The 15,551-nt window shown below is 33.7% G+C and overlaps 1 protein-coding gene across 1 annotated transcript in view; it reads left to right on the top strand.

The window, feature by feature from the left end:
- Positions 1 to 15,551, top strand: part of Gsc (goosecoid homeobox) — a 54,291-nt gene that overhangs the window by 3,773 nt on the left and 34,967 nt on the right. The window contains exon 3 of the mRNA XM_076395775.1: positions 11,053 to 11,300. Coding sequence (XP_076251890.1) covers positions 11,053 to 11,300 — 248 coding nt within the window. The remainder of the gene's footprint in view (positions 1 to 11,052; positions 11,301 to 15,551) is intronic.

Genomic DNA, 15,551 nt, shown 5'->3' with positions numbered 1-15,551 from the left:
CCAGAATTTGAAACACTTGACCGCATGATCGAGCTGCTTCTGTAAACGTTCATGAATTGTAACTTCGAACCTGGCGGCCGTGAAGAGAGCAGTGACAATGTGCTCTTTTCTTGGCAGATCTGAAATAAAGAGGTTAAATAAGACCGGGGGGTTATTTAACCAATTTAGTTAAACAAAGCGTGTACGGGATAACCAGTACACATTTCTGAATTTAAAATTAAATTACTTAAGCTAAAATTGAGATTAAACACTTATACGCTATATCAGTTCACGTGGTTTGTTTCTCTTCAATCTTTTGATTTTCTACGTGTTATCTAATAGCGGTATTGCGCCTATATTGTTATGATTTAATAATCGTATTTCATATTTTAAGGCGAAATCATTCATCGGTACCGGTAATGAATCGAAGAACTTCGTTTTGCCATAGATTACTGGTTTATTTTACCATAAGTACAAATAGTACTTTATCTGATAAATCAACCTTTTTTTATTTTAGATCAATTTGAGAGTATCTTGCAATTAACCAATACAGTTCTGCGATTTTGAGTTTGATCTGCTCTACTTGTCTCTAACGTAATTCATTAACAGAAAATAAGAATTTCTGATAATAATTACAGACAACATGCCGAATATCACTTAAATGTTATCACGCACACTTAGCTGATTGACAACTCTATTGTTGTGCACTGACACTCTATCGTATTATTTAACACTAACACTTAATAACTATACTCGAACTATAATCGTTAATTTGTATACATGACATGTAGAAAATAACTTTAGTAAGTATTTCCTATATAAAATATCTTACTCCAAAGTCTATATTCCTTGTAATAAGACTTATCTTAGTCTATGCAATTAATTGTTATCATGCACACTTAGATGATTGTCAAGTACATTTGGTTGCAGTATCTCTATTTGAGTCATACTTGTTATGGTATTAGAAGGATAGAAAACTACATCACTTCATTAAAGACCCATTATAGTTATGCATCGTAAGTAATTATAAGAGTAAGTGATGATTGTCACAGTAATACGTTGTTATCTAATAATAATTTTGATTTGTGTCCGACAAGCCTATACATTTGGTTCTGGTTTACAGTACCACTTTGCATGCATTGACTAAAAGCTTTTTAATTAATTACACGTAGACCTAAATGGTTTGATTCAATTATACGTCCTATTTCAATGTTAGTGACGTGAGTCAATGTAAGAGTAGCCATACATCAAAACAAAGTAACATATGCTCTTCTTGCTGTTGTTGTACATTCTTTATTTTCTGAATAACAATCTATGATGTGATATATCTATGATAAATCTTCGGATCTGTATATTCTGAAAATTTTGTATTACATTAATGTTACTTCTAGCAAAATATCTCCATAACTATTTTCTTCATGTCACCAATAGACAACATCGCAGTACCATGAGCAAATTTAGACATGGTTATATTTTCCGTGTGTAAAATAGAACATAATTAGCCCCAATACACCTTTAGTTCTTTATTGTTAAGTCTTTATTTTATTGTTATGTTATTGTATAGTCTTCCTTCTGTTTGAAGTTAAACATTGCAGATGAAATATAAGACTTCAGTGTTTCATGAACGGCTTCAATGCTTTTGTATGAGCCCCTGATACCAGACATTATAACTGGGTCTACAGCTAAACATATAGTTTAATATAATAGCTAAATATATCCGTAGTTCTATGTCTGTTTATAAAACAATTTGATTTGTATGTATTAGACATTTCTCCGTATAATATCTAAGTAATAAATTACATTTTTAATGTTGCTTGACCACAATAACTATTAAAGGACTTATTTCCTATTTTCATTTCTTAAACCAAAAGTTTTCATTTCACTCTCTTTATGTTTAACCAGTTAGAAAACACGCATTATAATTAAAATAACAAGAAACCTGCTAACTTTTAGTCATTAACTTACTAATATTTGCATATTTATACTTGTTATTTAATTTATATTCTAAGTTCTTGTCATTTTTAAAAATAAATTCATTCTAAGTATCGTTCTTATATTTACCAGGCCCTTCAAACAATCTAGGCTTACCAGCGTTAACTCATTTTTCATCGCATATACTAGTTTAGTAGACGTATATCTAAACTGGTCACTAGATTTTTCTGAATAAAATAAATCACACATATCTAATTAAATATATTTTATCTAAAATCACTACAAATACACAAAGTCAATGTAATTATTAACTTAAAATGCAAAGCTAATATTACCTTAACTTAGAGATCATTAATAATTAAAATAAATGAGACCTAAACAAATATGGAATCTACGTTCTGTTTGTACATTAATAGAAATAAGTATTATAAGGAAAAGATCATGGAAAACCAAATAATATTTATTTATTTATTTATACATTGAGCAATATTAGTATTCCTCTATATATTAGGCGCTTGTATGTATGTCGATCAGCGATATCTATTGGCGATATATCTTCACATTAATTATTTTTATTTTTAATTAGAAAAAATATGCTGCCGAAGTCCGTCAAACACTTCCTCCTCATATCTCAATTGTTGGTTTTAATTTCAATGATTTAAAAGTGGTAGTTTTGATGTCAGTAGGAAAGATCGGCCTAGAGGACGAAAAAAGTTCGGAGACAATGAATTGGAAGACTTATTGAACGAAAACCCAACTCATAATCTCAAAGAACATTCAGACAGCTCAGCTAGCAGTTGATGAATCAGATGTTTCCAAAACTTTACGTGCGTTGGAATATCTAAAATAAGGTGAACTATTTACCGCTTCAACATTGCTTGTTAGAGGCAAAACATAAAAAGTTTTCTAGAATGGATTGTAAGTGACGATGAAAAGATCTACTATAATAATTCCAAGCACAAAAAGTCTTCGGTTAGTGCAGAAGAGCCATCCATATCGACACCGAATCGGAATGTTCGTAGAAATTGAATGAAACTGTTGCTGCTGGACGATAAGCGAAATAAAAAATTGCCGATGAGTAAAGAAACCATTCAAAACGAGTATTTGATGAAGCTTGATAGAGAATGTCTTTGCTTTATACAAGAAAAGAAATGAATATTGAGATGAACGTTGACGCTGAAGAATATTAATAATTTAATTTGACAATGTAAAGTGTCATTATGCACTAAGAAACACTAATTCTTGGCGTTATAATATAAAATCTCTTTAAATATGATATTCATAATTTTTAAGACGTTTTCTGTTCAGTTATATCGACTACTCTACACTCGTGATATACCACAAATGGAAAATATTACGATGGCTACATTTGCTGATGATACTGCGATTATAGCTGTCGGAGACAATAGTGAAGAAGCCTCACGAAAATTACAACAGGCAAGTGACAATATAAATAATTGGACACAAGCTTGGAAAATAAGAATTAATGAAAGTAAATCTGCCCGTGTGCAGTTCACCTATAAACAGACCGTACAAGCACCAATAACATTAAATAACACTATCATTCCATATATCAACATCGCTAAATATCTTGGAATCAATCTCGATGCAAAACTTCGCCGGAAGGAACATATAAAGAAGAAAAGAAAAGTACTGGAATTGAAATATAGGAAAATGTACTGGCTAATTGGAAGAAAATCACAATTATCAGTACATAATAAATTGCTATTATATAAGCAAATAGTAAAACCTCTATGGACATACGGAGTTCAATTATGGGGATGTTCTGCAAAGAGTAACATAAATCAAATACAAATTGTTCAGAACAAACTCCTGAGAGGTATTGTGGGTGCACCCAAATACTATAGGACTGATTACCTACATCGAGACTTTCAGATACCCATAGTCAGTCAGGAAATCAAGAGAATTACAAGGGGTCATGAGGAAAGACTCCCTTCTCATACAAATATTGAAATATTGCAACTACTGAATACTACCAGAACAAGATACAGACTCAAAAGAATTAAACCATCTGATCTTGTGTAGTGTTGTGTAGTGAGGTGTATATATAAAAAAATTCAGCAGTGACATGTATAAAGATTATTTCACCAGAGACTGAGATAGGGCCAATGGGTCCTTCTAGTTATATACCTAAATTTAAGTTATCATAAGGACAAATTGTAGACGGAAACGACTAGTCACAATAAATTAATTAAATAATAATAAAAATAAGTTATATCGATTAAAATCCATTTAATTCTGACAAATCTATCACGAATAAAAGAACGAAAGAACGTTGGAGGACGCTGTCGAGGTATCGGGACAAGGAGAAGTAAATAGCAAATCAATAAGCGGCACCTTTTTAAAAATCGGGTAAGAATATGGAGATTTGGCGGTTAATGTGCGGCGCCAGTCGACTGTAAATTTACGCCAGCTTAGGTTTTTAACGCGTCTCGGATGAAGCATGCGGTCGACAGCTAACACTCTTCAAGGTGTTATGTTAAATTCTAGGCAGTGGTGGTCTTGTTAGAAAGAAAAAAATGTACAGTGTCGATAAAATAACCGCTATAACTGTTTTATTTGAACAAAAATTATAATTTTTTAAAAATAAGGGGTCATTCATTTATTATATAATATGATTTGGTGAAGGGGGTCAAAAATTGGCAAAAAATTGTGGTACGTAGTAAATGAATGCTGCCTTATTACCCTTAGTGGTTCGACAATCTACCCAGTGGACATTAAGTATTTATTAAGATAACTAATTTACATAATATGTAAAAAATCACTTTATTGTGACTTCAATTGATTTCCTGTATAAAATATCTTATCCTAAATATTACTCTAAAGTCCATATATGTCTATTAATCAGATCGGATGGCGTTAAACATTTTAGTCAACGAAATTTTACTTTTCGCACATTTAGTTGATTAGCAAGCAGATTGGGGTGTGCTAATACTCTTTCGAAATAGTTATTACAAACATTCTGAATTAAACTTCTTATGGGTTCATAGATTAGCATCAACGATAGCACCCAACACCTTCTTTTGGAATAATTGAATGATGGATATTTTACTTATTAACAGTACCCCATAGTTATATTCCATATAGGTTTAAGTAGTGATTCCTACAGCAATACCTTGTTGTCCAATGATAATTTGGGTTGGCACTCGATGAGCCAATACATTCGATATATTTTTTCTTTCTGTTTGTTTGTTCCTTCTACTATCTGCTTTATCTACTTCCAAGTAAGGGGTTAGTCTAGATGAATGCGAAGATATTTAGCATCCTCGGTTTGAGGGAGTTAACAATAATTTATTTTACTGGTCGGCATGCTCTTTACGCAAGGTAAAAGTTACATGGCTTGATTGTGTTTGAGTTACTTTGATTCGACATGTATTTAGCAACACTTGTATGCTATTTGGAAGTTCCTTGATGCTGCTAATGGATCTTTGTGTGATTCTAAGATTGTTATGTCGTCTGTATATGTTACCAAAGTAGTTTTGTAGTCAACCAGTTCTATATAGGATATACATTAGAGCTTTATTAATTTAATATAAGACTTTTATTTAAATTAAAATTATCATTTTTTATTATTACCCCTAGTAGTTCCACAATCTGCTACATGTCATTTGAATAATTGTCACATGGTCGCCTATCACATGGTACACTTATCGTCATTTAAAACTTGCCCTAAATTACCTGGATATGTTTAGGATATTTTGCGTTCTGTCGTAGCTCAATTTTACATTGACAACCACAAGCTTCAAGAGATCTTTTAAGTGGAGTACATAGAGTAGTACATTCCATTAAAAGCCTACTTGATAGAAATAGTATTTCTGATTCGTTGAAGACTACCGAAGAAATGCCGATTACAATGAAGAATTAATTTTTTTATTATTATTTAATTAATACATTGTTACTAGTCGTTTCCTTCTAACTTACAATTTGTCTTTATGATAACTTAAATCTAACGGTCTTAACTCAGTCTCTGGTGAAGTAATGTTTATACACGTCACTGGTGAATATTTTAATATATGCACTGTGGGTATCTGAAGGTCTCGATGTAGGTATTCAGTCCTATAGTATTTGGGTGCGCCTACAATACCTCTCAGGACTTTGTTCTGAAAAATGTGTATTTTATTTATGTTACTCTTTGCAGATCATCCCCATAATTGAACTCCGTATGTCCGTATAGGTTTCAATATTTGCTTATATAATAGCAATTTATTATGTACTGATAATTGTGATTTTCTTCCTTTTCCTATATTTCAATTTCAGTTCTTTTCTTTTCTTCTTTATATGTTCCTTCCAGCGAAGTTTTGCATCGAGATTCATTCCGAGATAATTAGCGTTGTTGCTATATGGAATGATAGTGTTATTTAATGTTATTGGTCTGTTACGTTGAGTTTAGTGTGATGGTCTGTTTATAGGTGAACTGCACATGTGCAGATTTACTTTCATTAATTCTTATTTTCCAAGCTTGTGTCCAATAATTTATATTGTCACTTGCCTGTTGTAATTTTCGTGAGGCTTCTTCACCATTGTCTCCGACAGCTATAATCGCAGTATCATCAGCAAATGTAGCCATCGTGATATTTTCCATTTGTGGTATGTCACAAGTGTAGAGTAGATAAAGCATTGGTCCCAGTATACTTCCTTGTGATACACCTGCTTTAGCTTCTTTTATTGTAGAGTAAGCTTCTTCTTCTTTGACTTTAAACATTCTGGTTGTAATGTATGATTTTAATAGTTCGGTGTGTTGTTTTGGTAGCACTTTCTGTAGTTTATGAACAAGAAGACCTTCATGCCAAACATTATCGAAGGCTTGTGCTACATCTAAGAATATAGCTGAGCATACTTTTTGACTTACGTAGGCTTTTTCAACAACATTTGTTATTCTGTAGACCTGGTCAATTGTTCCAAATGTCTGGGACATGTTTTAATCTAAATGCTGTATTGATTAAGTTGGTGAGTTTTATAATTCCCTTTCTTGATAGTTTTTGCAGTAATTCTCCTGTTATTAAATCGTAGTCTGGTGATTTCCTGGGGTTAATGTCAGTTTTCCAGTTGACATGTAACTACATCTTAGTAATGAACAATTAATGAACTGTGATATATTTAGTATTCCTGTCTTGTATACTTTCACTACTACTAAATTTAAATACCTTGTTTCAATCAAATGCATATCTTCTTTACTAATAGAAAGGCAGAGGTAATGGCTTATATCATATTGATAAGTTATTTGATTTCAGCGATCTTTTATTGTCTTTTATATTCACTCTAAATCCATCAGAAGCTGAACAGCTACAAAGTAAGTCATCAGCGCCAGTGCTGAAGCAAATTCCAGTGCTTCGTACATCTGTGATAGCACAAAAATTAGATAACGAGTGGTGATATCATGCTATGCTGAATTTTGATTAACATGCGCTTGAACTTTATGAAGATAATATTGACGGGATAAAGCATTTTACCTTAGAAATGGAAAATACTTGTAAAATTGAGATTTGCTATTTTCTTATACTTTTTCTTATACTTTCCTTATACTGCTTTTTTCTAACACACTATTTGAGCGAAAATTTAGTGTCCTTAAAAATATAAACACAGAAAACCACAATCGACTAAATACAAACACTGTAGTGTCTTTGATGACAACGTGAGAATGAATTAAGGAATTGGGCGACAATGTCAAGTTTAACCCAATAAGCAAAATGTTTGCGAGAAGAATATGGACACATTATACTTTATTCCATATATTTTGAGTGGAATTCGGACGAAATCAGCAAATTTATTCCCCAATTTGAGAAATTTGATTTGGATTACTGGGGAATCTTCTATCTCGCCTTCTATTTTCGACTTACTGAGACTCACGATTTCGAAATGCAAAGGGAAGATAGGATCGCTGCCCAACCAACATCGCTTTTTTGACACAGGTTGCTAGATAGCTAGGAAAAAGATCGCACTAAAACATTCTCCGTTTTTAGAGTTTTATTTTTTTATTTTTTTAGTGTTTATAGTTTAGACTTTTGTGGATATTTTTAGCGTAATAATAAAAACCTAAATTTAATTAAAAAAACCCGTATTATTTTAAAACCAGCTTTCGATGTCAACACACGGAAAAATCAACAAATTCCCGTTTCCGGTAATTAAAAAATCAAAACCGATCCAAATAGAAAATTAATAATAAAAAAATATGCGGTTTTTTTCTCGGCCAAAACGGCCGTATTTAATATGCAGGGTTGATTAAATAGTGCCCGCTACCCCCTCTCGCGGCGCACAGTTTTAGCGCGAATGTTTTTCCGAAAAAGCGCGAGGGAGAAAAAAGCGAATTTTTATTTTGTATCCATTTAAATCCCTTTAAAACGTCGCCCCGACAAGTTCGAAAATAAAATCGATATTACGAACACCCCATCGCCCTGCCGCCCTACCCCCCGGAGGGCTTTTTAAATATGAAATAATAATATTATGCTTTTCGACGGGGTGGATGGCGTGTAAGGGGTGTTGCGGCGTTAGGGGGGGAGTGACGAGAGAGGAAAAAATCCGTTCGCCGATTTTTTCGCATGCATGACCGGTCTAAACTAAAAGAAAAGTAACTTAAAAAGTGCGCCGGGTAAGGCGATTTTAATCTTGAGGGAATTGCGTTTAAAAGCTTACTTTGCCGTTCTTTTGCGCGGTCGGGAAAACTTTTCCGGTTACACGCGAGTGGAGAAAAAAAGGAAAAAATCGCTCGGCCGTCGGCTTGTTTGGATTTCCTTCCTTCCGGGCCTCGGGCAGCGCCGAAACTTTCTTCCTCTTCTCCGAATTTCGTCGAAAATTCGTTTTTATTGGTTCTCGGGAAAAAAACAATCGGGTAACTTTGATTCTGACTGTTTTAGTTTGCGGAACTAGTATACATGTTTAATTTGATTTAAAAATGCTGATTAATTTAAATCTGCCCACCCAAACTGAATGTCTAGTTATTCTATTTATTGTCAAAAAGGTAGCGAACTGGTGGGTTACAAACTGTATGTTAAATAGTACCATTTTACTTGAAATTATTTCATTTTAAAACAAAAAGAAATGGCGAGTTCTTAAACATTTTTATATCACTCATAAATAATGATCATTTTAAAGTCTCCTTTCTACCACTACTACTGGAACCACAGTCTTCGGCATTAAGCCTACCGACTGATGTGTGATCGTCCCAAAAAACATTCGATCTTACACATCCTGGTTACTGACATGACTGGGATCATTTTCCAAGGACAATCATAATTATGTTATAAACGATCACAAAAATAAATTTACGACCATGACCCAGCAGGATTCGAACCCGTGACTATCACAACGGCATCATACAGTAACATTTTAATAATTCCACTCATATGTTTGCTGTTACAGCTGTGGTAGGTCTGCTTCTCTTATTAAAAAAAACAGACAACATGAATCTTGAACACACTAGACCATAGATATTATCTTCAGGCACTGGAAATTATATAAATTTAAACATATTTTTCATGTGTCCTACTCGGCAGTCCTCTTCGTATATCGCACATACCGAAACTATGTCATATTGCTCAGTGTTTTCATATTAATCTGTGATATTTATATGATTTGCAGTAAGATAACTGAACTGTATCCAATATGAATACATTTGTACTGATTGTAACAATTGTTACAATGTCAGAAAGATGGAAAAAACGTCGTAGAAAATAATAAAAAATATTTTGATTAAAGCATATTTTACTATTTTTTCCAATTTTCTTTTGTTATTCCATATCCCAGGAATACTGGAATACTAGAATGATCAAAAATAATACAGAAGTAAAAACAATATTGCTAAATGATTTTTAAAAATCGTTAATAACACAGGTATACAAGTGCGAATGTATTTTTGGCAAAAGGCCAAGCAAATGAGAACGATTTTTAACATTATTTGAATAAGAATTCAGATCTTCGATTAGTGTGTTAAAAATGGTTCTAGTGTTCTACTTCTAAGTTTGCGGATGGTGGCAGCACTGCACGTTTCTGCAACAAAAATCACTTAGAAATTATTTTGTACTGTGATTGTACTCGGAACGTGTGAACATCACAACAACAACGTTAGAAAGTCGATTCATCACTGTAGAACCCAGTTCCTCATACGGACAGTTATTCATTGCAAATTTGACCAAGTACAAGGCAAACCAATGCCTCAAGAACTTCATATTTATCACCGGTGATCAACAAAAGCGACTTATGAAATTATATTACTAGAATTTTTACAGAAACGTGTCATTTAATTTAAAAAATTTCACGAGGAAAGTCAATATACATCTGATTAACAGTACGATTAACAAAACGATATAAATCAATGTAAAGCAGCCAATTTTTGTTTAATTTAATTTAGTACATATTTCTAATACATATTACATATATATTTTTACTGTATGGATTTATTTTGTGGCCATTGTCTCGTCTGGTCAATTATCAGTGTCCTTTGTGAATAAGTATCGATTATACCTTCATCTAGATTAACTGGTATTCATAATTGCAATGTTTCTACTCATATATTATTATACAACATTATTCGAACTATTGAATGATTTCCTAAGTTTCGGTTCCCGAAATATAATAGACCATAGTTAAGAGTATTCCGGACGATTTTACTTCTATTTTGGTAACTTTACACCTTGAATTGTGATGTGTTTACCCAAACTTCGACAAACCGTGGTAAAACCAGTTTCTGTTACAACAAAATGTTTATGTTTACAACTTACAAGTTCACTACTAGTGGCACTATGAGCATTTCAGTCCGTCTTTGGTGATATTACATCTTCAACAGCCACGCTCTTGCTCGAACTCCAGTAAACTATATCGAGGGATATTTTGAACGATTAGAACGCCAACGTCAAACTGTCTCTTGTCCTGGACTTGAATAATATCTACAAATGTCAATTCATGCCGTGCTAAGATCACCGTTCCGTTAGAGTAATAATTCTTGGGGTTGATTTTTGTTGAAAGTCTATTTAGTACGCTAAATACTAACAATCGTGGAAGATTATTTTTATAGTCTTCTAAATTAAAAGACAACTCTAAAAAGTGTACTTATTTATATTGAATACTACACAATAATATAGAAAAACCCTACTTAACAGCTTTGTAAATAATCATATCTATTTCCAGCTATGGCATATCCTGGTTTATATCCCGGATACGTCCACGCTCTAGCAGCAGCCTCGCAGGCTGCCTCTCTAGCTACAGCCGGTGGACATCATCATCAACCTCCCAAACGAAAACGACGTCATCGGACGATCTTTAGCGAGGAGCAACTGGAACAGCTGGAAGCTACGTTCGAGCAAACTCACTATCCCGATGTGGTCCTTAGGGAGCAGTTAGCCTTAAAAGTGGATTTAAAAGAAGAAAGGGTTGAGGTTAGTTCTAAATCAATTGTTAATATTATTTAAAATGTTTCATTTTTGCGAATTTGTTTAAAATAAAGACTGAATATTTGATGTGAAAAAGCGTTAATCTCTAGTCAGTATTGGTCTAGTCAGTTTTATAAATGAATATACTGTTCAGACAAATCACTTGCTTTTGCTAAAAATAAATACTAATCAGAAGGAGCAATGTCAGATAAATATGGCGGATAGGTAACATTTCTATGTAGATTTTTATGGAATATTCAAAGCATTTCAAAAGCCATGTTGAAAAGATCATATTTCTACCAAGAAACATTACTTGGTTATTTATTGTATTGTCAAAGACACAAAAGCTAACCACTAACCTTATATTGCATCCCCTTACTTATGTTAGTATTAAGCTGTATTTTCCATTCTCTAGTCCATTTGTAGATCTTGTTGACAGCTACTTGTACTTTTTTCAGGCAGATATATATTTTTTGTTATGATAACTGAGTCGTTGGTAAATGGTTCAAGTACTGTTTCTTTTGTTGTTGAGATATCAGCAGTATAAAGCAGATAAAGGAGTGGTCCCAATACACTAGCCTGTGGAGTTCCAGCAGAAAAAGGTTGAAGTGTTGAGAATGCTCCTTCATACGAAATTCTAAATTTTTTTGTAGTTAAATCCCAAATATCATACTCGATTAAAAGCTGGTGAGGTGTCCAGGAATACTGCGGGACAGTAACAGATCAATTGAAAAGTCCCCGGCCTGACACATAGATGGCGCTACTAGAATTAAATCCATATGTTTTTAGTTAGCCCTAACCCTTAAAAAATTCGTGTATAAATTTGATAGGTGTCGGATCATTAGTTTGTGAATTATAGTATTTTGAATGAAGCAACTTTTGTTATTGTGAAAAAATAGATAATAAGGAATTTCGCGTGTTGATAAAATATTGCTTATTGAAGGGAAAAAATAAAGTTGAAGCAAAAACTTGGCTTGATGCCGAGTTTCCGGACACTGCTCCAGGAAAATCAACTATCAAGGATTGGTATGCTAAGTTTAGATGTGGTGAAATGAGCACCAAAGACGGCGAACGCAGTAGACGCCCAAAAGAGGTTGTTACCGACGAAAACATTAAAAAATCCATAAAATGATTTTGAATGACCATAAATTGAAATTGAATGAAATAGCAGACACTGTAAAGATATCAACTGAACGTGTACATCATATCATTCACGAATATTTAGGTATGAGAAAGCTCTGTGCTAGGTTGGTGCCGCGCGAGCTCATTTTTGACCAAAAACAACGACGAGTTGATGATTCGGAGTAGTGTTTGAAGATGATCAAGTGTAATAAACCCGAGGTTTTGCATCGATACGTGACAATGTATGAAACATGGCTCCATCATTTCACTCCGAAGTCCAATAGACAGTCATCTAAGTTGACTGCAAACGATAAACCCGCTCAAAAGCGTGAGAAAACGCATGGCGTCTGTATTTTGGAATGGGCATGGAATAATTTTCATTGACTACCTTAAAAAAGGAAAGACCATCAACAGCTACTATTACATAGCGTTATTGGACCGTGCGAATGACGAAATTGCCGAAAAACGACCGCTTTTGAAGAAAAAGAAAGTGCTGCTTCACCAAGACAATGTACCGTGTCACAAGTCAGTGAAAACGACGGCAAAAATCCATGTCTCAAAAGAATGTTGAAAAGAACGCTGGGAAGAAATTTTCGTCGAATGAAGAGGTGATCGCGAAAACTGAGGCCTACTTTGAAGCAAAGGACAAATTGTCGCTGAAAGGAATTATGTTGACTAAAAAAAGTAATTTTGCTAAAAAAATGTGTTTTACTATGGTAGTCCGGGGACTTTTTAATTGACCTGTTATTTCCTATCGTTGAATATCTTTTCAACAACCGCTGTTACTCTGTGCACTTGGTCGATTGATGAGTGGTTATTGCACGTTATAACGTCTAATTATAACACAGAATTATTAAAATAATGTTGTAAGACCTGTATTAGTACAAACCGTCCAGTAAGACCAAAACAAAGCTAAGTCTAGCACATATTTAAAACGTTTTAGCGCCCATTTAAAATTACACTATTTCAAACGTCAATTTTTCTTTTAAATCTCATTTTTTGCAGAAATAACGCTTATAAATGCATAGAATTGTCATGAAATAATTTTCCAAAATGAATCGTCATGTCTATCGTAACATCAAAGTGGGAGATTCAAATAAAAAATAATCAAATGGACTAACATGCGTGTTTATCGTAAATCCGACCCCCCTCTTTCTCTCTCTCCATCTTCCGTAATAGCTATTATCGCGCGGAAGCCCCCCAAAAACTCGAAAAACAACTTTTCTCGGTACACAATTAGGATTTTCCGACACTAATGCATCTAAACTCGAACGCGGAAAAATACGGATTCGCAGATCGATTTTCATATTAAAAGCAAAATAGCTGTTTACTCATTCGGCACCGTAATTTGCGTGCGCCGACCAGATGGGGCTTCCGGGGCCACAAAGCCGCGATAATGGCCTGCCCGAGATTTTATTAGCTCCCCGATCTTATGTAAATAAAACGATTTTCACTTGTAAGGCGTCTGGCGCTCGTATCCGACGCCCGCTGCTTATAGCGACGACGATCATCAATTAAATCGAACTGATCGAAAAAATCCTCGATGTCTTATCCATAAAATGAAAAGTGTCTCGGTTAATATTCCATCACTACATAGTATAAAACAAAGTCGCCTTTTCTGTCCCTATATCCCTATGTGCGCTTAAATCTTTAAAACTACGCTACGGATTTTGATGCGGTTTTTTTCAATAGATAGAGTGATTCAAGAGGAAGGTTTATATGTATAATACATGCATAATATACTAAGGCAACATTGCTAATTTTAGAGGTTTCTAACGTGATGTCGTAAATTAACCTATTTTTTTAGGCTTATTTAGCAATTAGCAAAAACGCTGCCTAACCCTACGAGTTAGATCAAATTAATGTACTACAGTATTGTACACCATAAAAAGGTCTACAAAAAAGTCCGCGATGGTATATGTTTATCTTTTAGGGATAACCCACATTAACCATTTTTATTGTTTACTTTTTACGTGAGAAAATGGCTTATTTACGAAGCTATTTTAAGCAATACGGCATTAATCCTTATCGAATTAAGTACCTTAAATACAGTGTGCAATTAATATAGATCAATATGGTTCCTTACAGCATGTAAATTAAACAAATATTTTCGGAGATATTACAAATTTAAAATTTGCGTTTAAAAATGTGTAATGTAATAAAAATTGTATGAATTTAGATATTCCAAAGATAGCAGGAAATCTTCAGCAAAGTCGGAGCGGGCCGCTATGTTTTTATATACAACGTTCATATTTTTTCTGTAGTGTATTTAATTTAGTATCAGCATTGCACCCGTGCGAAGCCGGGGCGGGTCGCTAGTATATTATATTAGTCAAACAAAAAAAACAAAATAGAATGTTTTTTTCACGTCACGAGTCACATCTTACTGCTTAGACCGAACATGACAAAAAAAATTTTGTTAGCTCTTACTTACATTTCGATTTTTGTAACATTTTCACTAGCGATAAGTACGCAATATTGTGATTTTATACATATGTTATTATATTCTACTGACATAAACCACAAAACTATACAAATTACGTTTAGCCAAAATAATGGCGTTATACAGTTATAATTTTTTTAAAATCGAGTCTTATGCCTGAAAACCTACCTTTCTGGCATACATTACTTTTCTTGTTTCATCAAAAGAAAATAGCCTCTGAGTAATCGCTTGCTGGTAGAGACTTACGGCGAACATGCTCCAACAATAAAAAATGTGGTGATTTCAACGTCCTAGATAAAGACGTTCTGGTTTGAAGATGCGAAATTGTAGGAAACATATACAAACTTAAAAACAATTAACAGAAAGGTTGAATATGAACCGAATCTCAATTAGTGAACGATTGGGAAAGATCCAAAATATGGAGAGATGAGTGCTATATGAATTGGATGAGAGGCCGTTAGAAAATCGTCAATGAATCGCATCGACTGCAAGGTTCAAGACCATTATTTGCCAGTATTGGTGCCAGTGATCCAGGACCAAGTTGGTGTCATAAACTGTTGAAATCTGTAAAAGCAGTTAACACAGATTGTTACCGACAGTTAATAATATGTATATACGATAACAAAACGACACTGCGGGTCTACTAGAAAACAGACCAATTCATTTCACTCAGTTCACCATTGACGTAGTTT

This window comes from Rhynchophorus ferrugineus, unplaced genomic scaffold, assembly GCF_030347505.1.
Source record: "Rhynchophorus ferrugineus isolate W39M unplaced genomic scaffold, kcgeb_rfMv2 rfM2, whole genome shotgun sequence".
Taxonomy (NCBI): domain Eukaryota; kingdom Metazoa; phylum Arthropoda; class Insecta; order Coleoptera; family Curculionidae; genus Rhynchophorus; species Rhynchophorus ferrugineus.
Note: the sequence above shows the minus strand (reverse complement) of the source record. Positions and strands in the feature narration are given on the sequence as shown.